The sequence below is a fragment of the Melampsora larici-populina genome, assembly GCF_000204055.1.
Source record: "Melampsora larici-populina 98AG31 unplaced genomic scaffold MELLAscaffold_7, whole genome shotgun sequence".
Lineage (NCBI taxonomy): Eukaryota > Fungi > Basidiomycota > Pucciniomycetes > Pucciniales > Melampsoraceae > Melampsora > Melampsora laricis-populina.
The window spans coordinates 1,712,581-1,740,544 of NW_006768771.1; the positions used below are offsets into that span (position 1 = coordinate 1,712,581).

The window sequence follows — 27,964 nt, forward strand, 5'->3', positions numbered from 1 at the left end:
AAATCTCGATATTTCGATATTCTCTGCAGCCTCAGGCCAACTATCGATATATGTAAAAGAGTTACAAATTTCATTGCACACGTTCGGTTTCCAGTGGTTTTCATGAGCTAGCTTTCCAAGTGTTATCGATCAACTTCACATCAAACCTTGGCCACTTTTCGGTGTCATCATTATGCTCAAAACTTCACTTTCAGCTATAGCCATCCTTTTCCTCATGTCTTCTGCATTGGCGCTGCAAGGTACTGTGCATAAAACTGTCCTCAAAGACAATATTGGTTACTCATTCACACACATTTGCATATCCTTCTCTGATAATCCCCTGACACTTCTCATGACTGATGATTAATCAGATTATTTTGATGATAGTGAGTTCTGATATATTTTATGCGGCATTTTGTGGCAAATTATAAGCTGAGCCATCAGCGTAGCCCATTTCCCCGAAGTGAACAATATCAAGAATAGGTTTGTAAGGTGCTTACGTAATAAATTAAGTCCTGAACTTCATGAGATTCTTACAAAGGACGTTGAAATCGAAACAGAAGATGGACTGCCCAAGGAAAGGACAGGTAATATCCTCATCCACACGCATCTTGAATTTCACATCTTTATAGCCTCCTCTGAGGCTCTGACACATCCCATAAAATTCCTATGACTGATGATTCCCTTCATCATCAGATTTTCTTCGAATGGTAAATGATGGCAGATGGAGAAGAACAAATTTCCAAGAATGTAAGTCACAATTATTTACACACAAAACTTCCTCAAAGTCATTCTGTAAATGCAAATGTGACAACAAAGTTACATACAAACACTCGCACTGCCTGCCAAACCAGACTGTCAGAAGTCACTAGTCTCTGATTAGTAATTACCAGCCAGTGATTCCCTTCATACATCAAAAGATTGGCACATTAAGGATTGCAGCTGTGATATATAAAAGTCGACATACCTGTGAATCACAGCTTGAAGCTTCTTCTCATCATTTGATCAGAATTCCATCTTAGTCTCAAATTAATTACATTCTGGATGATTAGTTGATATAATTTTATTTCATGCCACAGTCAGATTTTCTTATTCATCAGGAATAGACGGAGCAGCAGAGAAGGAACAACAAGAGATCACAGGTACTGCTTGTGAAGAACTTGAACTAAGAATGCGGAAAGTAGAGGGAAACAAAATTTGCTTCATAAAATTCAAAGCCTGATCTGGTTGCTCATGTACACCTCTCCACGCCTAGAGTTTTGTAACCAGTGAGTTTAACTGGCACCAGGCTCCTTACACTCAACTGAGTCAAATTGCTTTAATTGAAGACGTGTTCATCCATATATCTTTCCTCTTGATACATTCCAATGATTTGCTCTCTGTCAGATTATGTCAAGATATGAGTCTTCATGATATGAAAGATTTAAGTGTATATCATCCAATATTTGCCAAAAAAATCCTACATTAATTCTTGCCCCTGTACCGCTCAAGCAATTGCGTGATTGCATGTAAACCACTAAGACAGGACTGTACATATGTTTTTCTGACCAGATTTAAAATATTCCCCAAATCCACAGTGGATTGCTTTTGAATTTCCTGGTTAGAGTGTCACAAAAAGTCAATTTGAACCCATTACAAGCCCCACATCTTTTGCAATCAATCATAAACAATTTTGAAACCCAGTCTTTGGATTTCTGTAGAGATCAGTCTGACATGAAAGTTATTCAATAGAGCAAACAAGGGTACATACTGAGGTGGGAAAATTCAGGAGGCAGCAAGATTTCAATCCTGATTATCTTTCCATTCCATGGGATTTATCTTACAATAAACTCTCTCTTCCTCAACTAAACCTGCCTTACAGTAAGGTCCCTTCTTTAAACTTGACTAAATCACAAAAGAACAACTTGAACCACTTTGTCCTTTGTTGATTTTTCACAGCTGAGTTGAATCAAGATGAATCTGCACAAGCTTGAAAATCCTTTTCAATGCTGGTAAGTACATAGTACAGTAACAGGCAATTGAGTGTTACATACACATATAACTGAATACTATGGTGACCCATCATGAAAAAAGAAACAAACAATAAATTCAAAAAAAGCCCAATTTATGCCTACCAAATCAATTGGAATAAATCCAAAACATCAAGCATCATCCAAAAATGAAAGAATCATGTGTGTTGTGTGTGTGAAAGATGACTTAGGCAAGAAGTCCCACCACATTTCATATATGAACACCAAGGAACATGAAAATGCCTGAATCAGCTTACCATCAGCTCAACTGCTCTTTTGTTTAGATCAATAAGAAAGATCATAATCAGTTCACATTCAACACCCAATATAATGTATTTTTTGCATACAAGGAGAATGAGTGAAGATCTGAAGACTACAAATATCTCAACCAGATTATTTTGATCATACTTTCTCAACAGAAATTAAAGAACTACATCCACAGTCACCCCCTCTCGAAACCATAACAAGTTATTTGAATAAAATATTATTAAATCATCAATCCATGGTAGTTGGGACGAATGTTTTAACTCACAGGAATCGGGGTAGGCGGGAAGGCTTTGTAAGACGCTGTGATTTTTCGGGAAAGACACGTCACCTGATTTCCGAAAGAACTTACTAAACCACGGTTTTCAAGCACAGCAACCATTCTGCTATCTCTTCTTTGATTGATTCATCTGTGGTTTCCGGTTGTTCTTTTCCTCTCATTCTACATTATTACTTCTTAATAATTGTATCATCCAATTTCATTCTCAACTGTTTTTAGCTCTCGTTTCTCTCAATAAACATCTTAGTAGCTTAAAAATCTTTTTAGAAATTTTTTCTCCCACCGTCCCACCCTCTGATTGGGGGACTTCGTTATCTTACAGTCATTTAAGAAGAGCTTGCCCCAAATTCCCCGCCAATTCGCTTGAGTTTTGCGGGCAATTTGGGGCAAGCTTTTCTTAAATGACTGTAATTGTAGCCACCCCATTGGGCTTTCGGCATTTCTCTCTGCAATTTCGAGTCAGACCCTCCGGGGCCGTCCTACGTTAAATCAGTAGCGTTTGTTGAAAACTCTAAGTCTGTGACAAACCTCGCGCCAATACAATTCCACAATTTTCTTTCTAGTCCAGATCCAAAAGGTTTCATACTCCAATCAAATTGTAGACCTTCATTCTGACTTCTATTTCATTTTTTTCATTTACATCTTTTTAGATTTCTGAATCTTTCATTCTTCACATACTGTTTTGCTTAATTTTTTCATATCTCGAATCTTTAATTATCAAGTCATATACTAAAAATATAATCAAACAGATCAGATAGGTCCTACACTCTTTGTTAGATCATAACTATGCTTTAAACTTATGGAAGGTGGAAATACTCTTTGCCTTACAGTCACACCAAAGGGATTGTAAAATCATCAAGTTTTTTTTTCATATGATCTCTTGAATCAAACATTCCTTCTATATAATTCACATCTGAAGCCTAAGGCAATCCCTTATCAAAGAAGATCAGTTTTCTGTCCTAAATCTTTACTTACTTCATTTTGATTAAAAGGATCAATTTGATTGATCTGTATCAATGAATCTGTTCTTCTTTTATCATTCTCCATCATCATCAACTTTCACGCTTTGTATTCTGAATTCATACACTCTATTTTTTCCAAAGCATATGACCAAAGAAAAATTCTCGATAGTTTTACATAAAAATTCTCATATCAAAATATAAAAAACAAATATATGTATATAGAAAAGACGTATATATATCTAACAAAAAAAAATGATAAACAATTCATAACGCAAAAAAAAGGAATTTAAAAAAAAAATACAAACTCAAGAGTTCAATATATATGTATAACTTTTCAAACCTTTTGACCAATCTTAACAAACGGATCAGGTACATCAAACGAATCATTGGTGAAATTAGTTAATCTATTATTCATCTCTTTATTCAAATTCAATTCTAGATTTGCATTTTGATGTTGATGTCGAGTTAAGTTTTTTTGACTCAAGGTTCTAATCGGAACTGGTGTTCGGTTTGGTAGCTTCCTTGGTAAGTATCTATTCTTTGGTAACGTAGTTGCTGTACTTGTTGTAGTCGTAGTAGATGGGTTCTTATCACTCCCTTCCTTGGTTCTTCCTAGATTCCTTTCTTTAGGTACTTGAATTTCTTTAGGTACTGAAATTTCTTTAGGTACTTGAATGTCTTTGAGTGTTTGATTGATTTTTTTAGTAATTTCATCTTCAGAAACTGTAGATGATTGTAAAACAGTCGAAGGGTATTTAGAAGAAAGTTGTTTCTTTGATTCTTTAAATAAATTTAATTCTTCAAAACTTTGTTCGGTAGTAGCGATTTGTGAAACGATTCGTTGTACTGAACTTGGTCGATCCGAAAATTTACTAAACAAAAAAAGCAAAAAAAAAACAATCATCAGTCTCTTTCAAAGGTTATGTAGGTTTGTTTTGGTTTACTTACGCATCCATTTGGGGTCCGTTTCTGATCACTACTTCTTCTGGAAATTGAAGATCAAGATGTGATGGAAATCTCATGGTCTGACTCTCATCAGGATCAAATGACGAATGTCCCAGACGATAGACCGGAGATCCGAGTTGTTCTTCTTCTTCTGCTTCTCCTTCTCGAGGTGGATCAATTGAGATTTGCATCGAAAGCGATAAGAACTCTTCAATAGCAAGTGGTTCTTGTTCGTTATGATGATTCACTTCCATCGAACTAGGTAAATGATATTGAGCTCTACTTTGGATATCGTCTTGATGGATCGCATCAATTGATTCCATATGGATAGGTATATGATATTCTTCTCTAGGATGTGATGGTTGTTGAATTGGATGATTAGACATGTTTATAGAGATAGGTAAGTCATATTGGTTTGGTATATAATCTTGGTTTCTTGAATGTACGTCTGGTGATTGAGATGAATGGTCAGTAACTTGTAAAGGAATAGGTAACTCTTGATCAATTCTACCATTGTTTTGATTATGTACATTAAGATCATGATGATGAAATCGATTGAATGAAGAAATACTCGTATGATGAGAATTTCGTTGAAGCCGATCAAATCTTCTTGGAGAATGAGAATGAGTCGAATGATTTGAATCTATATGATTGATCTTAGGATAATCATGTTCTTGAATTCCAATCGGAAAAGGAGTTCCTCTAAAATGATATTCATCTACTTGATTAGTGATTGGTATATTTGATGGATTAGGTATCAGTGTAGAATTGATAATCGGATTATTAAAAAACGATTCATGATTCTTTAATTTGTTGGCTTTTTGTTTTCGACGATGAAAATATAAACAAACGAGTGGTACAAGACTAAAGATCAAGATCAATCCTATCACAATTCCAATGATCGCACCAGTCGGAAGTAAGGTCTCATTCGATTCTGATGCTCCATGATGAAAGGGTGCTTCAATCGATGGTGTGGATTGTAATTGAGAAGTAGGAGGTACAAATGTATTGACTGGAATCGGATTGATAGAACCAAGACTGGTTGGTAAGATGGTTTCAGGAGTATTCAAAGGTTGTGAGTGTAAGGGTGAGATGGTTGAAGTTGAAGTAGGAATTGGTTCTGGATTGGGTTGAATCTGAGTGTTCGGATTGATTGGATTGATTGGATTGATTGGATTGATTGGATTGATTGGATTGATTGGATTATGAATAGGTGTGATGATTGGGGCAGTTGAAGGGACTGGAACACGATTAGGTACAGTTGGAATAGGCGTAGTGATGGGAGTAGTAGCCAGAGGAGTAGTACTTGGATTAGAAAAGAAACCACCGGCTTGTGGAGTGTTACCTACCACTTGACCAGCATGATTACTGACAGAAGCAGGATCAGCAACAGATAAGAATACATTCAATCTAGATAAAAGATTAGGATGAAGTGGATGATTTGATGAATCGATTTCTGATTCCCTTTCTTTTTCTTTTTCCCATTCGATTTCTAATGTTCTTTCTTGGTTGGAATTACTTAAACTATGATGTTGATAATTTAACTGAGCGGAAGAAGCTGATGATGAAGAAGAAATGGATGGATGAAGAAGATAAAATAAAAATAAAAAGTAATGATGAATTGATTTGATGATTGGTTTACAAATTTGATGTAATAAGTTTTGATTTTGTGAATGACCAGCATAGAACATGATCATACATACCGGATGAATGATGAAAGAAATTATAATCAAACAAAATCGTAAATTCAATAATCGTAAATCACAATCAAATCCTCTTCGAGAGAATATTGTTGTGAGTTTTCGGAAAGAGAAGAACAGAACAGACTGTAAGGTGAGATTGATGGAAAGACTAAATAAAAGTGAGATGCTGATGATGATGATGATTAAAAACCTATTCGAACTGGTCTGGTGGTTGTTAAACTTACGTTCACAAGAACTATCTGGATGAAATTTCGAAATCTTCATCACCGTAAGAAGATTTATCGAAACAGGGAAACAGCCAGGTTGATCACTTGATGGTGTTTTTGTTGAATGAGCTCTTTCGGTAAATCCTCTTGCCAGCACTTCAAAGCAAGAGCCAAAAAGAGTAATCTGTAACCGAATGAAGATAATCCATGGTGTGCCTAGTGACAAGCACGTCTACCACAACAAACACGAAGGAACCAACTTCACAAGCAATAAGTGATCAATGTTTCACAAGAAGAAGTCGTGTATAAGAGTGAAAGAAATTGAAAGAAATTGCCAATCGATGCAGCAAGGTGCTAAATAAGAATGTCGTGCTTATCAACAGATGGAGATCCTGAAAGCTCTTTATTGATTGAGAAATCAATCAAAAGTTCTTGAAGTAAAGAAGTGCCATCCACACATGATCAATTCTCAGTAGGACGCTTACGCAGAGAAGTCAAGCTCAAAACCTCACCTCACTTGATTATGTGTCCGGTATCCCTTATCATCTCTCATCATCTTTCTCTCTTTCAGAAGTGAATGAACATAACAAAGTCATCCCTCACTGTAAAAAAATTATGGGAGCTTCCTTGCGAGCCTTTTACACATCTCCCTACTCAGGATTAGCACATGGTCCAAAGGGAAAAGTTGTGCACATTTCTCTGTCGCACATGATTCATGTTTTTCTCACCAAAGAAGATGAGTCTCTCTTACCTACAAAGCGTCTTGAGAATTGGGTTTTTACAGTATACTAGAGAATAGACGGGCCCGCCCGCTACCCAAGATGTCCTCACACAGACCTTACTATCACCTTCATCACCGACTATGGCACAATAAATTTGCAAGCCAGCTAAGGGTTTTAAAGAATTGGGTAATCATTGATATCATGTATCAAAATAAATGCTTTTGTATTAAACATAAGAGGTAGACTGGGATAAATTTAATTGTTCTCAGAAACCCTCATCAACACCATTTCTGGAATACCTTCAACTAGGATCTGGAAGCAATACATATATTTGGTATCTGGGTGTGATATGCATACAGGACCTCCTTCAACAATTGGGTGTTCCCTTCCCTCCTAATCACAGGGGCCAAAAACAGAGCTCACGTAGAGGTGAGCATGAAAAGCCTTCCATATTTGTTCAAAAAATAATCATTTCCATCTATCCTTTCATGTCACAATTTTTTGTTGTGTTCAGGTGATCAGCATGCAAAATTTAAGTTTGCTCAAGTTTGCTCAAGCATGCTCATCTTCATCTTGATTGAGCATTCCAAATGAGCATTTCTTGAGCATAGATGAGTACTCAGGAATCAGCTGGCACACCTCCACATACTCAGAATTGTGCCCATTATAGTCAAGCCTTTGAAATTGTCTGTACATACTGAGCGTTCAGTCAGGGCCTGAGATGACCTGAGCAGATCTGGTAGCCCTCCCTCAGGCTCCTTGGCTGAGCAATAAAGTCTGAGGAAGCCTGGCTCATCTGCTCAGCTCTCAGCTCATGTTGAGCCTTTGTTATTACATGATCAACATGAGCTGAACACAGTCAGTTTTGGAAGGAAAAAAGTAGAAAACTTGGAGAAAACCTGAAGCTTTTCATGCTCACCTCTATGTGAGCTTTTGTTTTGGACTCTGTGAATCTAGACACACCATTGCACATCAATGAGACTTGACTTTATATTTTGTTGGCTACTTATGTCCTAAGAGCCTCTCTAATAGTTTTCCAATGAAATGTTCCCCCCACTGCAACAGGTAATGAGACCATGTCTTTCCACTCATTGTTTTTGCATCATATCACTTTGAAAAGGATTTGCTATCTCAAAGCACAGATTATTCACATATAACAAAAACATTATACCATCAATTTTGATTCACAAGATTGATAAGAGTCTGTTACTCAAGGATATATATATTGAAATGTGACTACTGTTTGTAAAGAATTGATGGTGATTCAAACTGATTTATCTTGTTCCCTACCTCTCTTTATATGTCAAGTCAAAGATGGTATTGTTTCATTTTTAATTATTATACACTTTTGTAGGCAACTGTCTTTTATGCACCTAGCTGCATTTCTACTCTATCCGCACCTTGAAGCCATCCTCTGCAAAACCACATAAGGCAGCAATTCATACCTGCGAAATGTCAACATTTGCCAATTCAATTCATTTCTCATTGACTTCAATTTATGGTGCTTTTCACATTCATGATTTTGTCAACAATGTGTGTTACAAATGATGTGCTCAAAGTATGAAGCCAAGACCCTGCAACTGTTCAACACACCCATTAAGATGTAGGGTGAAGGCCATTGTAAGTAGTAGGATGAATTTGCATTTTGAGAGTTTGATGAAGGTGTGACAACACCTGAACGCTCAGCTTCGCCCCGCTTTCTGGCCGAAATTTTGTAGCGCGGCGGTTTTGCGCTACATGTAGCTCAGCCAGCGCTCCGCTTTCAAAAGAGGAGCGCTACATACGCAAGGCGGCGGGGCGGCTCTCTGAGCCGCTTTCGCTCCGCTTTGTCGATTTCTCAGCTGAGACAGCGGCACGGTACGATCTTTTATTCACAATTTTTTTTATTAATTATGCACAAGGAAAAAAACATATATACAAAATATATAAGAGGACTTTAAAAAATGTAAGACATATAAAGAAACGCGTAAAGAGTGACTCGAAAAGATATTAGACGACAAGTTTGAGAAAATTGGAAACTAAAAAGAACCGTAAGGAATGACTTGAAAGATTAATAAGATGAGAGAAAAAAATAATAGAAAAACATAACCGGGGTCAAGATGTACGTTGACCCCATTATAAACTATCAAATGAATCGAATCAGGATGAACGAGTGACAATATAAGATACGGCGAAAACATAAGTGAGACTAGCAGATGATAACAAGAGAAGCAGGTTGATTCACGAGAGAATAAAGGACAATAAAGTGAAAACAAATTAATCAATGACTATGACATTTTTCTTCTTCTTTGAGTGTTTTTCAAAGGAAGAAAGGTAACTGAGAGCTTCAGAGAACTTGTCACTTGTTGTGATACCCGCTCTCAACCATTCTCGCGTGCCTACAGACCGCGAGATCGTTTTCGGTTTCAAAGAACCTCGTCCTGGAACTGCGATGTCAGCTGCCGAAGAGAACGTTCGTTCCACGCAACACGACGTAGCCGAGATCGAGAGGTAGTCGCGCGCCAACGAAGCAAGCACCTGAAATTTCGAACCGTTTACCTGTTAGAATGGAGACAAAGCCAGACATACATCAGTGGATATTCTACAGGTCAGTGAGTGAAAAGATGAACTGTGGACTTACTTTCCACCACCCCAATTGAGATTGACCAGGACTGATTGGCTCATTTCCGTGTAAGTACATCTCGAGTTCAGATGCTCGGATTGATTCAGGTGAGCGAAGGACGGCAGATGATGTGAATACGTCGAATTGATCAAATACCTCCTGGGGGGTAGAAGAGGGAATCGGTGAAGGGGAAGAGACAGGGGTAGCTGGCCAGCTTTCCAAAGTCTTATTGAAATACTCTTCAATAAGATCCTTAGCTTGTGAAGCATGTTGTGGGTAGTGCAGGTCAAAGAACTTTAGTCGGTACTTGGGGTTGAGGACAGTCGCCAAGACTATCACATCGGCATCAATGGCTTCGGACTGGTATCGGTGGAGCTGATCCAACATCGAGTCAATCATCGAGTGGAGAGTGGGGAAGTCGGTGGTGTTCTTGATGTCCGATAGATTTTCATGCACTCTCAGATACTCCGCAAGAAGCATTGATCCTGATGCAATGTCACCCTCCAAACGTTTAGTCGAGGCACGAAAAATCTGCAATATAAAAACATGAATCAGCTAAATGAAATTGAAGAAAGGAACAAAAGACAAGTATATGTTGGAAGAAAGGTCAGGGAAATACTCACTTCTAATATCTTACATAAAGAGTCAACAGCATCCCATTCGTCCATAGACATCATGATACCTTCATAGTATCTAGTTTTGCGATCACTTATAAGAATTGAATCCACCACCTAGAAATCATCGTGGGTCAGTTCTCCATATCTTTGGCAAAGAAAGAAAAATCAAAAAACTTACATCGCGTGCAGCTACAAGGTGTGAGTACATAGCCAAATCTATGTTCCAGCGCACACCCCAACCAGCGATAGGTCCAGGGCCATGGTAACCCATCTGCTCAGCTCGGCCTTTGAATTCTCCTCGCCTGGCGTTGCTCCGGGTGAGCAATGCGTTGAAATGCTTTAACTGTGGAACAAAGACAGAAAAAGTCAGTTCAAGAGATCAATAGACAAAGGAGGAGGTAAGGGATAATAAGAAACTCACTTTCATCGCACCCTTGACTACAATACAACCATCCTGTGGGATGTCATTGTATGACAGGTCATCCTCTTCGTCATCGGAACCGGTATTAGGGGAGTTACAATGACCACGGGAATTGATGATGTCGTCCTCATCGTCGGAGCAATCGTAGTTGATTGCTTCATCGGTGAGATCATCGTTCAAGACAACGGTAGGAACTGGTACAGAGAAATTGGGGGGGGTGGTGGGTTTGACATGACCAGCAGCTAATCCGATCACCTTGAGGCCTTTCTTGACAATCAATCCAAGTTTGTGCGCGTAGCATCGGACGTGATTTTTTGAGGAGTCCCAATCGGTTGGGTCGTCACTTTCAGAAAACATAACCTCCATCTCCCGTGCCATCGTGTTGTTGGACGACCCAGAGTCGGTGGTCTGGCCTAACATGTAAACAAACAAAAGGAACAAAAAGAAAGAAAGAAAGTTAGTTGAAGGCGGATGAAACAGAAAGAAAGTAGTAGGACTTATTTTTTTGTGAAGTCCGTGAGCTATGAGGAAACGCGCCACCGGTTGCGCCAGTAGATACCCGTACTTATTCCATGCTACCAGCTTCAAGCTAAGATGAATTGACCGATAGTTCCATTCGTCATCAATGAAGTTTGCAGAAACCCCGATGAAGGCATACCTGTTACCTTTGGTGGTCCACACATCATGGACCAACGAAAACTTGCCAGAGTTTTCCTGAAACAGAACAAGAACATTAAATGAGCAAGTTATATTGGATTAAATAGAGAGAATGAGATGCAAAAAATATATTGGGCACTTACAGATACTAACGCTATCGCCGCTGAGCTCAAGCTAAGGTACAGGTCCTTTGCAACACCAGCAGCCCAAGTAGGAGTCCTGAGTTCGGCGCGTCGATTAGCAAGTTTGAAAGCAGCACGTAGGGGAATGTCATAGAAACGGTTGAATGGAAGGGCATGTTTCATTATCCACATCACCAATACCGTGTTGCATAAGTCAACACTGAAGGTTGACGATGAGAGAAACGAGTCGAGTGTCATTTGACCGCTTGGTTGGTTCGAAGCCAAGGCTGCTTGCTCCTGAGCCCAAGTGAGAGGAAGAACACATCCTGCCCTGATGGCACGAGATCTATCAGGGCAGCAGCATCTACCCTTACTGCCATCCCGGTGAGCGTAGAGGTTGTAGAAGGTACGGAAGCCTCGGATGAACACAACCGAACACCAACGACATCTGTATCCTCGGGGATCGTCTCCAGTCTAGAAAAAAAAAGGAAAATGAATGAAGGGAAAAATGATTAAATAAAGAAGTTAGAAAGCAAATATGGAAATGAAAAACTAAGATCGAGTGGAAACCTACCTCATTTTTGACATGAACTGGAGGACAAAAGTACTCCAACAAAATGGCAAGCCGACCTTTGTGGCGCTTGACCCCCTCGGTTTTGATCTCCTCGACATCTGAGTCCTGGTTGACATCAACACAGTCGGGTATCCCGACCTACAGTCATCAGAACAAAATGAAAATAGAGAAGACAAATGTTAGTCTCACTGATAACACAAGGGTTGGGAAAGAGGACTTACGGGTACAATGGCCTTTTTAGGCTTCTTGACTGGTGCTTGGGGCAAGCCTTCAGAGGCACCAGAACCTCGTGGACGACCCTTGGGCTTGGCCTTGGCACGAGTCTTGGAGCTGACCTTGTGTTTCAAAACTCGAGCTGGAGACCTCTTCTTTTTCTTCTTCGAGAGAACCTTGAGAAAGTCTTCGGCTTGAGTTACTTCAACAACTGAATCAGAGTCCGGTAGACCTGAGTTGGTATTGGGATCATAAAGATCCGAATCCATATTAGGTAAGTCGCTTTCACTTGAAGGTCGATGAACAGACAGTCGCGAGTCGGGGGACTGAATAACATAACCAGGTTTAGGACCGGTTGGGCTACGTGGACGAAGACTAGGACCAGAACGCGATGAAGGAGCAAGACTAGATACGGATTGAGACATTGTGATGATTCTAATGTTTATTTTTAATGATAATAAAATCGATGATCGAAAAAGATATCAATCGAAAAAGATATCAAAAGAGATAACAAGTTGACAAATAAGTCAGTTTTCAATGATATAAGAATATATATTGGTGACGATTTGCCTAAGGAAAAGGGAAGAATGAGAAAGAGAACGAGAGCTCACCTTATATAGACTCGAACAGGGTCTGATCGGCCGGCACAAGAAACTATAAGGATAAGGAAAGAGGGTAATGTCGTCTTGTTGGCCTTCAAAGATGAGAAATCAAATCTAACTTGAGGGCATTGACATATCGAAGAAAAGTTGAGATCAAAGGCCTTTGTTGACTGATGGATATGGGGTGTTTGATGGGTACAAGGGTGAATAAACATCGGTCTTGGCGTATTCCAGAGATTTGGGAGGTGTTTGGTGGACCTGCGAGGCATTCGAGAATGAATTCGAGATGTTCGTTGGGGTGGAAATGCAGCCTGATGTGACTGATATCAATCAAGATTCGCGTCAATCAGGCCGCGTACATAGATCGCTGCATACCGCTCTATGCAGGTCCTGCGAGGCGGAACTTTATGGCGCCTCGCTAAATTCGCGATCCGCTTTGAGAATAATCTGGCGGTGAGAGCGCAAGCGGATCGGGTATGCTGGCTACCCGGGAATGTCTTGAGCGGTGGCGGGGCGGTCCGCTCCGCTGCCGCCCCGCCACCGCTTTTTGTAGCTGAGCGCTTCAGGTGTTGCTAAGACTCAGAACTTCAAACCGGTCAGCAAGGCATCTGAAGCCTTCACTTCGACCGGTGTTAGCCGCACTCAATATTTTTGGAGTCATCTAAACACTGAAATATGCTTGAGATTATATTGTGTGGGACCAATAAAGGCACGCATTGGTGCAAGTGTCCACTAGCTGCATTTCACTAGGTAACATGGGATACACATGTCACGAATATTGTTACGAAGTCGAAAGAGGAAATATACAAAATTTTCCTAACTTCGTAAGAAATTCCTCTACAGCTTCTTCAAAGTATTTGATTCAAGAAGTACATTCTTGATCAACATCTTTTAGCCTATAATTTTTAGATACCTTCCCCCCCACCCTACAAAATTGCTAACGAAGCCATCCTTTCAATCAGGGCACAGAGGTGACCTTGTGGGTTGAAAACGAACAAGTTGGGAACACAAACCAACTTGTTGGTTTCGTCGAACTAAGCTTTTGGTTTAAGGGAACCAAAAGTTTGGTTTTAGAAAACCAAACTCAAGGCCCCCTTCGGGTGCTTTCCCATACCACGCTTACCTCACCACGAGGCAAGGTAAGAGCAAGGATGGTGATTGCAAAATCACATAACATGTAATGATAAAACATGTATACCTAAAAGATAGCTTTGAGAGTGGACAGAAAAGAAAATTTTCAAAAATTAGGCAAATCATTTCTGTGAAAAGATGGGATCAGCATCCAAATTTCTTTTGGATAATCTCAGATCAGAATGGTGGACATCCATTAGCCAAATCATGTCTGAAAAAAACTGGTATCAGCATCCAAATTTCTTTTGGATAATTCAAGCATTTTGGGGCAAATGGACTTACATTGTGCAAAGAATTTGATGTTTTGAGGCAGAATGATGATTTAGTTTGGGAAAGAAGAGCTTTTGGTTATAAGGATTGTGGCTTTTGATTCCATTTCATGATGTATTTATGGTGTCAGCTGGCAAACAAAGATCAAAAAAAGTGCAACATTTTTTTCAAAGACTCAACAAGCCTTGGGTCAGAATCTCTAGCCAAATTTGGAGATTTTCACAAGATTGATGTCTCTCATTTCATTCATCTCATTTGGACTGATGTACATACCTAGGGTACACAAACATTGCTGGAAATTTTCAGACAACTTTCTCCAGAACACCAGAAAGTTGTTTTTTGGTGTGTTCTGACATTCTGGAGTTCTGCAACTTCAAAAGGCTCACATTGTGTGTTTTCCACACCAGAAGGTTTCTGGTGTTCTGGAAAAAGTTGTCTGGATATTCCCAGGAAAATATTTGTGTTCCCTCAATAGTCAAAATCATCAACATGGCCATGTATCAAAAATCAACTTGATCTAATCATGCTCAAAATCCTAGAAACTGGTTGCTGCAAGTGATTTTGGTGTAATAAAAAGCAGCCAACCTACGTAGGCTGAAATACTCTAGAGCTTGATGATGGCATTCCAATGCAATTTTCCAAAGTTGAATTACACAAAAAAATTACATATATGTATCTTTGGGCTCTCAGACTTATGCTACCCTAATTAGGCTAGCCTAAGTCAAGAGTACTGTTGGGGGTGCATGAGCCATGAGGCGTGCTGGGGCCATTGCAGGGTGCACCGTCACCGTGCTATTGCTATGACCCTGCGTGGTTTGGCAAGTGCCTGAAAGACCCGCAGAACTCGGTCGTAGCGTACTGGGATGGTGGGTGGATCGAAAAAAGAAAAGAAGGTTAAGCTCAAGATTAAGCTTCACTAGATGGGAAAGCTTGTCTTTCCTGCAAACTATGGAGGCGGGAAAGCGGTTGGAACGGCTGTGTCATCCATCTTGTGCTTGGTAAGCGGGTCCTATGAGTATTTCACCTTGCCATCGGCACAGGTCGGCACAGGTCGGCACTAACTAGATACAAGGAGTAACTAGCTAGAGTTAACTTCCAATTCATCCTTCTTTCTAGATCCATTGAAGAAGACGATGTTGCTAGCTTAACAAGGTCAAAAAGTTCTTGCGTCAATCGCCATGATGTGTCAATCCATTGCCAAGCTTTCTAAACCATTGATTTTGTATTCCGGAACCAAGACCATGGAACTTATATGATCACACACTTCAAGAGTTCTATTTCGCTCAAATCGTATCTGAACAATTTCCAAATGAAAGAGAGATATGAGAATGATTATCAATCCATTCAGTTTCTAGATTAGACCAGCTTAGTTTGATTTGTATAAGCTGATTGACTCGATCATACGAACCGAAGTGAAGTTCAAAAATCATTTATCTCTAAGACTATCACTTACGCAACCGATAAGAACCGATAAATGAAAAACAATCAAGATTGGATTCATCATGATCTTTAACGGTAACTTGGTTTGAATGAAGGAAGACTGTCTCTACGGAAAACCGAGGTTCAAACCGAAAGCTTTACTACGCACCACTTGGTTTTGAATTTATTTTTTCCCTTCAACGACTTTGGTAATTTCTCTTCTTTCCTCAAGATCCTTCTCAATTTTACATATCATTCGAAGATAAATCAATCCAATAAGATCTACTCTGATTCTAAGAGGGCTTCCATTCTTAGAAGATATCTAGAGAATTGAAGATTCGATTTTGAGTGTTTGACTTTGATTTACCATTTTAAGAAATTCATTCGATTAGGTACATGCCACTTTAAAGTCAAATCCATCAATTTGTTCATACAAAACTTATCATTTGTGATTAACAAACAGATTCACCTCTTATAGAAATAGAAATAGAACGTTCTTAATTCCAAATTCATCTCTTTGTTCTTCTTTCTTCTCCAAACCCATCAGATTACACTGGATTATCAATAACATCAATAATTCACCATCAACACAACAACTCAAATAACAAAATGGCATTCAATTCAATCATTCAAAGATTTCGTTCACATTATAATCAAAAATCAAATTGTAAAAAAACTAACTCAAGTCGATCAAATCCAATCAAACGAAATCCATCCAACTCAAACAGAAAACCATTCTCAAAGAAGCATACAATCACATCACAGTCACAGCCATCATCAATTCCAATTCCAATCTCAAATCAACCTATCCTGAGTTCTAATTTTGTAGAAGAACATTTGAATTCATCAACTTTACCATTACCACCATTATCATCATCTCACAATCATTCAAGCTTATCACTCAACACTAATTCTCTGACGTCTAAAGTTGTTCCTACTATCACTAATATCTCCAGAACTGCTCCTTCTACTCCTGTGACCGCCAAATCTTCTCATATTCCTCATCACACTGATCATCTTGAAACTAGTTCTCATTTAATCAACTCTTCTTCAACCTCACATTTATCACATCTATCAAACCCAAATCATTCTCATCACGATAGTTCATCTAGTGAACTTTCTTCTCCTACTAGTCCTACTGCTACTTCTGTTCCTTCTCATGATTCTACACATTCATTCAAAGTTACAAAGAACACGAAACGTCCAACATCTCAAAGTCGAGTTAAAGATGAGCTAATTTCGAAAGATTTGGATGAATTGAATACCAAACTTCGTCCTCAAGCTTCGAAATCTAATTCGTTTTGGAAAAGAATGAGTAAAAGTAGTACTTTGATGCAAATTAACAAGAAATCATCGAACGAATCAACTGATAAACTTGATATGATCTCTCAAAGAGAGCAACCAGATCCAACAAAACAAATCGATCAAGAAAATGTACAGTCAGAACGAGTTAAATCTACTTCGAATTTCAATGAAATGGGACTCAATTCACAAACTTTGGGATCGGAACCTCATCTCACCCCACAAAGTTCATTAAATCCTAATCAACCAATTATAAATTTAACAGGAGTAGGAACTCGAAACCGAAACAGTTTTCAAAAACTACCGACAAGTTCAAGTTACACGGAACTTTCAAATCACAAACGACACAGTAGACCATTATCAAATTATTCACCTATCAATTCATCACCTCTATCTACTCAAACTAGTTTACATCAAGATCAAGATTTCAGTAAACTTCAAAGACCTACACTTCGAAATATGGATAAACGTTCAAGTTATTCTTCAAACAGATTGAGTATTATTCCAGATGGATCACTTACTTCTTCGGATGATTTAATGAAACTTTTAAGAGGTCCTTCTCCTTATCCTATGGAGTTAGTCTTTTTTTGTCTTGTTTCGATGATTATTGCATGAACCTAATTGATTTTCTTTCCTTTTTTTGATGTAGAGCTCAACCTCAATTCTTTTCAAATTCGGCTCCAAATTCTAGACCTGTTTCTCGTCAAAGTAGATTGATTCATGAAATTTGATCGTTTTTTTTGTGTTTCTCTTTAACTTTCAAACCGAGTTTAATCTTTTTTTACCTGTTTTCATAAAAAGATTTCTTAACTTAATCCTTTTTTTTCATCACTTCGTTTTTACCTTTTACATTGTTTTCTTTTCTTTTCGAAATATGTAAGTATCATGACTGCCTATTTTGTTTTTCTCTTTTTTTTGTATATTGTCATGTTGCTTGTGTGATTTTTTTTTGTAAAAACCTTTTTTTTTTGTGTACGACTTTGTAAATTGTTTTTCTTTTTTTGGATCATTCAACTTTAAAATTTTTCTAGAATGATTGCAATTTTGTGATTTTCTTTTACATTCGTTATTCCACAACCTGCAACAAATTCATACATAGGACTTACACCCCTTACCAAAGAATAGGCTACATGCTACACATCTGTTTTTGAATGGTTGGTCAATTTATGCAAGGTTTCTGGAGATGTGCACAATGGAAGGCTATGGAGGCATGGCGGAAAAAGTTGTAGCAGCATTAGAGAACAGCTCATCAAGCTTGAAGTCAGCAGAATTGTATGAAAGGCAAGCCAGCCAGATCTTACCATCTCATACAAGTATGGACATGGCCAATCTCATTACAGATTCATGTCCTCAACAATCAATTCAACACCATCTCCTACTAGCATGCTGGAACCAGGCCTCTCCAACACATCAAGCCCTATTCCAGGACAAGCACACATCACACCGCGGGAATTGACTCGTTTGAAACCCGAATGAGCGGAATTTCGGTGTCCGGGTTCGAAATTTCCTCGAATCAAGAAACTCGTTCACAACTCGTTAACATTACGTTCGCCGATTTCCCTCGAGTACACTACTGTCGTTCCCAAAATGCTTGCCACATCGACCATTTTTCAATCGAGCTGGCGGTCCGTGCGCGCTGTCAGAAACAGACAAGAGAAGTGATCACGCAAGAGGAAAAGAACCTCCCTGTCACAAGATTCCATAGCCTTGAAAGAGAGAGAGGGAACCCTCTTTTTGGAAACCCCGACATGAGAATTTTTCCTCTTTTCCTCGCCCTCTTCCTCTTCCCATTCATCATCCACATCATCACATCATCACATCATCAATTTCAAGAATCTCATCAAATACGGTCTCGAACCAGGTATAGCTATAGCAAACAGTGGATACACGACTTCTCACTACTGGGATCAACTCAACTCGAGGTTTGATAATTAGTCTTGATTTCAATTTTAACCGATCAGATTTCTACAAAACTGTTCTCTCTACTCGGGATGAGGGTTCCGCACAAGGAAATGCTTCTTTCTTTTTGTAAAATCGTTGGATAACCTTGATTCATGTTTTTGATAACAATCAACCGCATGTCTTCCTTACCTTGTTTCTTTTTGGTGATAACAAACGACCAACAATTTTCATTTGAAGAAGAAACTTTGTAAAATTTCATCTCTTAAAGAATAACAAGCTCTTTGAATTTTTGATATCATAAAATCAACATACGTCCTTCTTCTCGTCTGGCTTGAGAACTGATATATATAAGCTTCCGATCATCTTCATAAAGATGAGAAAACCTTTGACTTTAGGTCTATTATCAAATGTTTCAAAGCTTTGATAACATTGGACCAAGTTTGATGTTAAGAACTCGCCAATTGATTGACAAACTTGGAGAAACATATCTATCACTTTCTCGTTTTGACGATCGATTAAAATTTATAAAAAGAGGACAAATCACATTTTAATTTCAATGACAATCCAAAATCGATTGAACTTTTGAATAACAAGGCAAATTCAAAATCGATCGATAAACATTTTGAAAAAGAAGACCATCCACATTTGTATTTCAATGACAATCCAAAATTGATGGAATCTTTGAATTACAAGATAAATTACAAGTTCTTTTGTAAGATAAATGATCGATCGATCATTTTTCAACACGATTTTCAGCAAAACTTTCTACTCGACACAAGATCAAAGGTGAAGTCAAAGAGCCCATAACCAACAATTGAGCAAACAAATTCATTTCCATTCAAGTGTTTATTGCGAAGTTAAAAACTCTTTAAAACGATAATCAAAAATCAAAAATTGTATCACAAGGACTTGAGATTTGATACCATTATTAATGATTTTAAGTGTAAGTGAAAAAAACCACGGTTCTTGGGAGTTTTGAGCACAGGGAATCGAATCTGTTCAGTGGTTTGGAGTTGACTGAATCGAATGAGATATGGAGGTTGTTGGAACCGGGAAGTGCTGCTTTGATGGCGGTCCTGAAAAGCTTGTTCGCAATTTTCTTTTTCTAAATCATTGTATGTAATAATCTCTGGCGTAGTACATGAGATCAAAAGCTATACGTGGTTCGAGACCGTATTTGACGAGATTCTTGAAATTGATGATGTGATGATGTGGATGATGAATGGGAAGAGGAAGAGGGCAAGGAAAAGAGGAAAAATTCTCATGTCGGGGTTTCCAAAAAGAGGGTTCCCTCTCTCTTTCAAGGCTATGGAATCTTGTGACAGGGAGGTTCTTTTCCTCTTGCGTGATCACTTCTCTTGTCTGTTTCTGACAGCGCGCACGGACCGCCAGCTCGATTGAAAAATGGTCGATGTGGCAAGCATTTTGGGAACGACAGTACTACATACACATACACAGCACTTTCAAAACCTCCAATTCCAACCGTTCAAGTATCTCACCCCTCATCATGTCCCCACCCAACTCCTTTCTTTTTTCATGGTTGATCAAGGCTTGACAAATGAAGGTGAAGGTGAGGAATGGTGAAAGGGTTTGTTGTTGTATCATGTGACTGTACATACACGGGGCCAGCAGAGTACAGAGTACAGCCCAAGGGAAATTGGCAAACCTATTGCAAACGAGTTGTGAACGAGTTTCTTGATTCGGGGAAATTTCAAACCCGGACACCAAAATTTCACTCATTCGGGTTTCAAACGAGTTGTGAACGAGTTTCTTGATTCGGGGAAATTTTGAACCCGGACACCGAAATTTCACTCATTCGGGTTTCAAACGAGTTAATTCCCGCGGTGTCATGTGCATGCTGGGCTAGACTGCAGAAAAAAAATCACCAGCTAGAATGTTTCACATTTGAGTCAACAAAGGCTTTAGAACACTTTTGCCCTCAAGGACAACAAGCCCAGGGCAAATCTTGATCAGATTCCATGACCTGACAAGCAAGTATGCAAACACACAGATCACACAGAAGATATCCAACAGGATGACCATAGTGACAGAGAAGACCAACAAGAAGCACAAGACATTCCTGATCTGACAAACTACCATCAAATAGGACCACAGGTGGGGTGCGGCACATGCAGAACACTACTTCTCCACCTCAACACACCAAAAAAAATACAGTCAAACCCGCGCAAATGCATCCCTGTGCAGGTGCATAAGTTTAACCCGTGATAATGCATAGGAAAAATCCAGAATCTTGATGCTTTTTACTGCCAAATTTGACAACAGAAATGCATAACCCATCAAAATGCATAGCAAAAGTCTTCCACCCAAATTATGTGTTTGTGCAGGTTTGACTGTAGACCAACTCCAATCGGCCTCTTCAAAGCTCAAGTGCTGCAATCAGCCTGAACCTACAATTTGGACAAGTTACTGCTCTGTATTGTACTTGAGTATAGCCAAGAAGTGCTCAAAAAGGGCTTGAACATCATTTAAAACACATACACTCTTGGTCCTCATTTACTTTATCATTTGCTCACTCAATATTTGCAATTGCCTTGTAGATTGAAAGGTCCACTTGCTTGTCAACCCAACAAGTATACCAATTATCAGACTTACATTGTAGCCTCAACCACCACCAAAACCAAGCCATTGAATTCCTTACCTCCCTCTCCACCACATGATAGCCAGAAAACCCTTGCCATATTTTTGTGTTTTATTGCTAGTACCACCAAATGGAGCTTCCAAGGTCTTTACGTAGCAAAACATGACAATAAGCTCCACCTGGTCTAACTACCAACCCAACAAACAGAAGACCTTCACTCCAAGCCTGTTTGAACTAGTGTGCATTGCCACTGGTGAAGCCTATCCTTTCACCCAAACCCAACATATTTTTTGTCTAACTCCATTTTGTTTGACTTTTTTTGTGAAAACTCTTTGTGTGTACAGCTTTGTAAATTGGTTGTCCTTTTGATCCTCAAATTTTTCCTTTCTTTTAGATTAACTGCAACATGGTGAGTTTTTTACATCCTGTTTGAAATACCAAGAGACATTATAGCATACATATAGATTTAGAGAATTGATAGATACACAGACTCATCTTGGATGTGAAGCGGTACCCAAAGGCATGACAGTACCACTGTATTCCAAGACACATTGGTGATACCAAACAGGGATGTTTTGGGGAAGTTATCCTTCTACTGAGGATAACCTTTTTTCCTGGTGCATAGACTGGGTAAAACAAGAAAATAAATCTTACATTTGAATCCTTTTCCCTTTTTCCAACACACCAAGCTTTTACCTACTCCCAAGATATCTCACACTTGTGATAGGAGATCTTTCTGCCACTCCAATTCTTTCAGACATTGTCTCTTCTCTCCCTTTTTGAATCCACCCACCACCTAAAAGGGATCAGAATCTTCAGAAGATGAAACAGAAATGTTCTGGAAAACAAGAAAATGAGAAAAGAATTGATTTTTTTGTAGAAACTATGTCAAAATGAATTTGGTAAGAAGAGTAGATAGGAGTTGGGTGTTTATAGAATAGTTTTTATATATGCACATGAGTGTAGTAGAGTGAAAGGTCCCTTGCAGAGGTGTGGCAATCAGATTGTGGCAGAGCCTAGGGAAAATCTTCTCCTCTGTGCCACTGCTAGTCATACCATACTCTCACCCCACAACCTTCTCATGGCAACTTCTTTCTACATCTCTCTTGAATCTCAAAGGCACTTCTATGCTCCAATAATTTATTGAGGCCTGCTCATCACCAGCCCAGTGCAGCAAATCCTGAGTCTCCTAGATGGTCTTGCCCCTGAGAAGTGTAAGGCAATGGTGTATTGCTTTGGACTGTTTCATTTCTTCAGAGGCCACCCCCACACCACTCATAGTATATAAAAACCTGTCCTAAAGGACAATCTAGTGTTGACTGTGGTAAATTTATGGTGTCCAAGTCCACAATAAGTCTCAATCTCTGGATTGAAACCTATTAAAGGCAAGGAGGGGACCTTTGATTTTAATAGTTTTCAATCCAAATTTGAGACCTATTGTGAACTCTGTCACAAAATCAAGTTTCACATATGATTGAACCTAATAGATGCCCGTGGTGCAAGGCTGCGACCCGGACCTGTGTGATCCAGGTCAGCCTTGAGACAGGGCCAAGCCCTGTTCTGACCCAAGGGCACCTCAGAGAGCACTTGGGTTGCCTTGAGGCGCGGTATGTTTTTTTGGGGGAGAGGGGAGCAATTCCAGTTGCTCAGCAAGTAGATGCTGAGCTGTCTGACTCCTTGGTGGCCTGGATATCACGAGGCCTGGTTGAATTCCAATTGGCCAGCATGGTAATAGAGTTGAAGAGTGCTGACTCAGCAGCTCAAAACTCCAGTATCAAGACTGCACAAATAAAAGCACAATCCAAACACGCAAAAGGGGAACAATGAAAAAAGGTAGAGGATACCACAGAAAGTCATAGGGGAAGTGAAAAAGTATAAATAGATGGGGCTTGTTCAGCCAAAAGTGAAATCCCCAAGTCATCCTTGTGATTACACCTTAGAACAGGAGTCAGATTCAAGCTCTAACTATATCTGGTATCCTCTTGCCAAAAGGCTGAAACTATTTTACAAGTTTCAGTGCTTTTGGGGGGGGATTCCAGATTTAGTGTTAGGGAATGTTCTACTGCTTACTTTAACTATTTGAATTTCAGGGGCCTGGGTCCAAACATCAAGCATCAGACAGGATTTCTTCACTCAACATACCACTAGTATGTAGATACCTTTATTTAAGTGTTTGATTGCATCCAATTCCAACACAGATCATAATCCAGTTTCAATGGATTTTGAGAGACATGCAACTTTGATTGGGTCAAACAATCATTTACCAATCTTATAATCACAAGATTGAATCAACTTCAACAAAGCATTTTCTTTGCCAAACAAATCCGTACTTCTTCAAAGAAACTCATGGTTCCAACCCCGTGTTGATGGAGGATATTATATCATTTGGGTTTGTGAAGATGCAAGAAATTCCGCAAAACTAGGATGTTCAAAGGTTTCCCAAGCTTGTTTTTACCAGCAGATGATGAGAAGGATGGTATGAATAGTGAGGAAGTAAGTATTCATGAGTGAGATAGAGTACCATATTACTTATCTTATAAGTTGATCTCACCAATTTGCTACAACTTTGGTTGTTATTCATGTTTTGACTGTGTTGTGACTGTACATAGTATTGGTGTTCCATCTCTCTTTCATTTGTGTGGAAATCTAACGTCTATTTATTTACTTGTATTTCTATTCGCAAGCATTATCCTTTCAATCACAGACCTTGCTAACACATCCTACAATTTAAATAGGTACATGCTAGGGTGGGGGGGGCTCATGGGGGGAGGCCTTGACCGGGGTTGTCTCAGGATTAGCCTGGACTTGTGAAACCCCGGGTTCGGCCTTCCCACAAGCCCGACAGACCTGTGACCACCGGAGAGTCCGGTCCCAGCCTACCCAACCTTGGGAGTGCTGGAGAGCTCCCAAGCTTGCTCGGACCCATTCTCTCCTGTGCCCCAAGGCCTGCATGCCCCCTCCTACGCCCCGTAGGGCTCGCCTAGACTCACTCTGGGCAAGATGCATGCCTCCTAGCCTAATTGGCAATCCCTATTTCCCAATTCAGAATCTTGCAAGTATATGATCTCATCACTGTACAGGGATCTACCTCAAATTCTCACCGGGAACATTCCTCCCATTCAAACTCTGATAAGGTTTAATAACCTCTCTGAAGGTTTGTGCGCATTGTTTTTCCCATTGGATTCAATTTCATTCTGATCCCATTTTCAACAGCCACCACTTTGCATCTTCATTCTCCCTCTCATTGAACTTTCTCAGATATCTTTTGTAAGCTCGTGACTTCCATCTTCCCTTCTCAATGATCTTCTCTAAAGATACTCCTTGGTTCCATAGAAAGGAGGCCCTGCCCACTCTAAACGAGTGTCCAGCTATCCCCATCAAGCCGTCGGTTTGCCAACTCTTCCTTAGATACCCCATCAAGCAACTTTTACCAATTGCTATTGCTACTCCATCTTTATCATAATACCAAAACAGATATGTATCTTCATCCGCGCCGTTCTTGATGTGTTTCTCCAGCAACCTTTCCACTGCACCTACTGGGTCTAGTAAAGACTTAAATCTCCTCAATTGTAAGTATTGTATCTCCTCCGGTTTTGCTGTCTTAGCGCCTCTCAGACCAATTGTTAACTCTTGCATGTCTTTTGACATCTCTATGTCTTTCAACTTGATTGTCTTCTCCAGATTCAGCGGTACTATTTCTCCCAACCTGGCCATTCCCCAGAAGGCCACCAATGCCACTGTCACGCACAAGTCCATTGCCTCATTGCCTCTCTTCATACCCCTCAATAAGCTTGCCAGGTGTTTTATCTCGACTGCTTTCTTCTGGGGTTTCGGAGGTGTCTTTGCGTCAATCATCTTGGCTGCCTTCAAAAGTAAGTTCACCACCTTCTGATTTGCCTCCGGGAAAGGTTTGTTTGTCAACTGTACTCCTTCTGGTTTAGGTGCCACCCACTCTATGAAACCTTCCACATTCTCTACAGTCAGAGGTAAGATTTGGTGCCTTTCCAGACCCTTACTTCTAGTGTAACTAAGTGGTTTTGATATTGCCGAGTTATATTGGATCAGGGTCTCTTTAGACCTCTTTAGACCAACTACCACCTACTACCATTAGCTGTTGTACTCTGCTCATGTGTAAGTTCTCTACTCCGTTCTCATCCTGAATAAGATTCTCGATTTTCTTAAACTGATTGACTCCTCCTCCTCCTTCTCTCCTATTGTCCCCTCCTACTCCTGCCTCAAGTACGGTGGTAGATCGATTGGCATATCTACCACTGCCTTGTTGTGCCATTCAAAGCTGGCTGTGAATCCTCTAGATAGAACGTCGGCCTTGTTCTTGTTTGTTCCGACCCTCTGTTGTTTGATTGCTAATTGGTCAAAGGTAAGTAACTTCTGGATATGTTTCCATTCTTCATTTACTGCTCTGTCCTTAGACCTAGAATTGTGCATCACCGCTTTGGTTGTGGTATTATCTGTCCACACTCTGAAACATTTCCCTTTGCTAGCATCAGGATCCCTAACCGAACCGCTACTGTCTTGATCCAAGTGATGTTTTGCTTCACCCCTCGTTTGTCTAGTTCATTCCAACCACCTAGGAGCCTAAAACGACCCCAGTTACCTCCAATTTTCACGCCTACTCCATATGATGTCAACGCGTCTCCGACCCAATCAATATCAACGGCCTTGGCCAAAGGAATTATCCTCATGTGTTCAAACATTGTCAGGACTGCCAGCCGCTCCTCTAGATTGTCTCTCACCGCTTGAGAGATTCCGCTTTCTGCACTTGGGTTTTGCCATGGCTCCTTCCATGCGTACAACTCCTTCATGTAACATTTCATATCTGGGAGGATGTAAGTTCTGTGGCCAAGTCTACCAACGAATTTATCCACCTTCCCTTTCTTCCACTTCGCTCCACCCAAGAGTTCTTTAACAGAGTCAATTCGTTCTTGAAGCTTCTCCTCTGGGAGTTGTACGGTTTTATCGTGCCCATTCCAAATAAAACCTAAGTATCTCTGTTCTTCCGCAAAATCTGAAAATTTTGTATTGTTTGTTTTCACTCCTATCTTCTTGCTAAGATTCAATACTGACTCCATCCTAATTCCACTTCCTTCTTCTCGCAGAATCAGGTTATCATCCACCCAGCAAAAAATCTTTGGTATCTTTATTGCTTTTACCATAATTTTCTTCCAAACGTTCCACAACCAGCTACTCCACCAAAACCCACTCTTGTATCTACCCATAGCATCCCTTCGAAGTCCGGGATCAATAGAAACCTCCATTGGGATGGGTGAGTCAGAATTTGCCTATAAGCCTTTTCCCAATCAAATATTGCTAACTCCCATTTAATTTTATTATTCTTCAGGAAGTTCGCTAATTCATTGAAATCATCCCATGTGGTTTCAAATTTGTGTTTATCAACGAAGGAGTTTGCTAAAGGTACTGTGACTATTCACTACACTGCCCATTGGATTTGAGCGAAATAAACCATATCTTTTGTGGACTTGTTTGTGAGTGAACAGGCCAAAGAGTTTCTTCTCTGCTTTTTCCTTCTTAATATTCCTCTCTATCTTCTCTCCGACCAAGTTTGCTGATTCTTGATTTCTTGGTGTAAACCACAGTCTATCTCCAATCATGTGATGGGGTATTCCTTGATGGAAGCCCGTTTTTAGACTTTCTAAGACGTCTCCCCACTCATCCATCAATTCAAACTGGGTCATCAGAGCCTGCCATTCTGGGATATTCAGCTCACAGATCACCTTGTCCGGCCAACACAAGTCTGGCTCATCAAGAAGTTCTTGGTTGGCTCTCATGACTCTTGCGACCTTCCTAGGTGCTGGGGCTGGGGGGCTAGAAGGAAGTGGATCAGGGGGGTTGGAACAGAGATAAGGGAACAACAAGCAGGCACAAATTAGTTTCCATTTCATTTCATTCTCTTCCTCTGTCTTGTCTTTGATTCTCATGACCTTTTCTTGGGACTTTTCTGGTACGCAGACCTTCCCTTGCTCCTCATGAAACAAATCTACTCACTTCCTTGGATTCCTATCCCTGTATCCATTGTCTCTCCCTTGCTTAGCTCCTGTCCACCTACCACTATTCCACCCACTACTTCCTGCATTTCCATTTGCTCCTCCTCCAAACCCTTCTGCCTTCCTCTTGTTTAAGTTCTTAATGAAATTCTTACCCTTATACAAACTTCCACCTCTATCAGCCGCTGGTCCAGTTGGGATCGATCCAGATGGTGCTGAGTGTGCGGTCGTGTGGAAGTTTGCTGGGAATGTCGAGGGGAGTGTTGATGAGGGGAACATTGAGGGTGCAGCTGGTAGGTGAGCTGGTAGGTGAGAATTGTGCCTAGCTTGGGCCCAAAGGGTTGATCTAACCAACTGGGTTGACTTGGTCACTTCTATCTTCTCCAACTTTGTCTCTTTTGCTTTGCCTCTTGACGCATCACACCACATCCCTTTCCTAC

The 27,964-nt window shown here is 39.9% G+C and overlaps 3 protein-coding genes across 3 annotated transcripts; 1 reads left to right on the forward strand and 2 right to left on the reverse strand.

Moving 5' to 3' along the window:
- Positions 1–3,974: 3,974 nt before the first annotated feature.
- On the reverse strand, positions 3,975–6,904 carry MELLADRAFT_103934 (uncharacterized protein; the record flags this gene model as incomplete). Its single annotated transcript, XM_007406885.1, has 6 exons — positions 3,975–4,027; positions 4,056–4,366; positions 4,443–5,451; positions 5,689–5,997; positions 6,367–6,580; positions 6,866–6,904. The coding sequence occupies 6 exons, from the start codon at positions 6,902–6,904 to the stop codon at positions 3,975–3,977; spliced, it is 1,935 nt and encodes a 644-aa protein (XP_007406947.1).
- A 9,034-nt stretch (positions 6,905–15,938) lies between these two features.
- On the forward strand, positions 15,939–18,113 carry MELLADRAFT_71174 (uncharacterized protein; the record flags this gene model as incomplete). Its single annotated transcript, XM_007406814.1, has 2 exons — positions 15,939–17,575; positions 17,650–18,113. 2 exons carry the CDS (start codon positions 16,308–16,310, stop codon positions 17,729–17,731), a joined length of 1,350 nt encoding a protein of 449 aa, XP_007406876.1.
- Positions 18,114–27,521: 9,408 nt separating this feature from the next.
- Positions 27,522–27,953, reverse strand: MELLADRAFT_103936 (uncharacterized protein; the record flags this gene model as incomplete). Its single annotated transcript, XM_007406884.1, has 1 exon — positions 27,522–27,953. One exon carries the CDS (start codon positions 27,951–27,953, stop codon positions 27,522–27,524), a length of 432 nt encoding a protein of 143 aa, XP_007406946.1.
- Between the last annotated feature and the right edge of the window lie 11 nt (positions 27,954–27,964).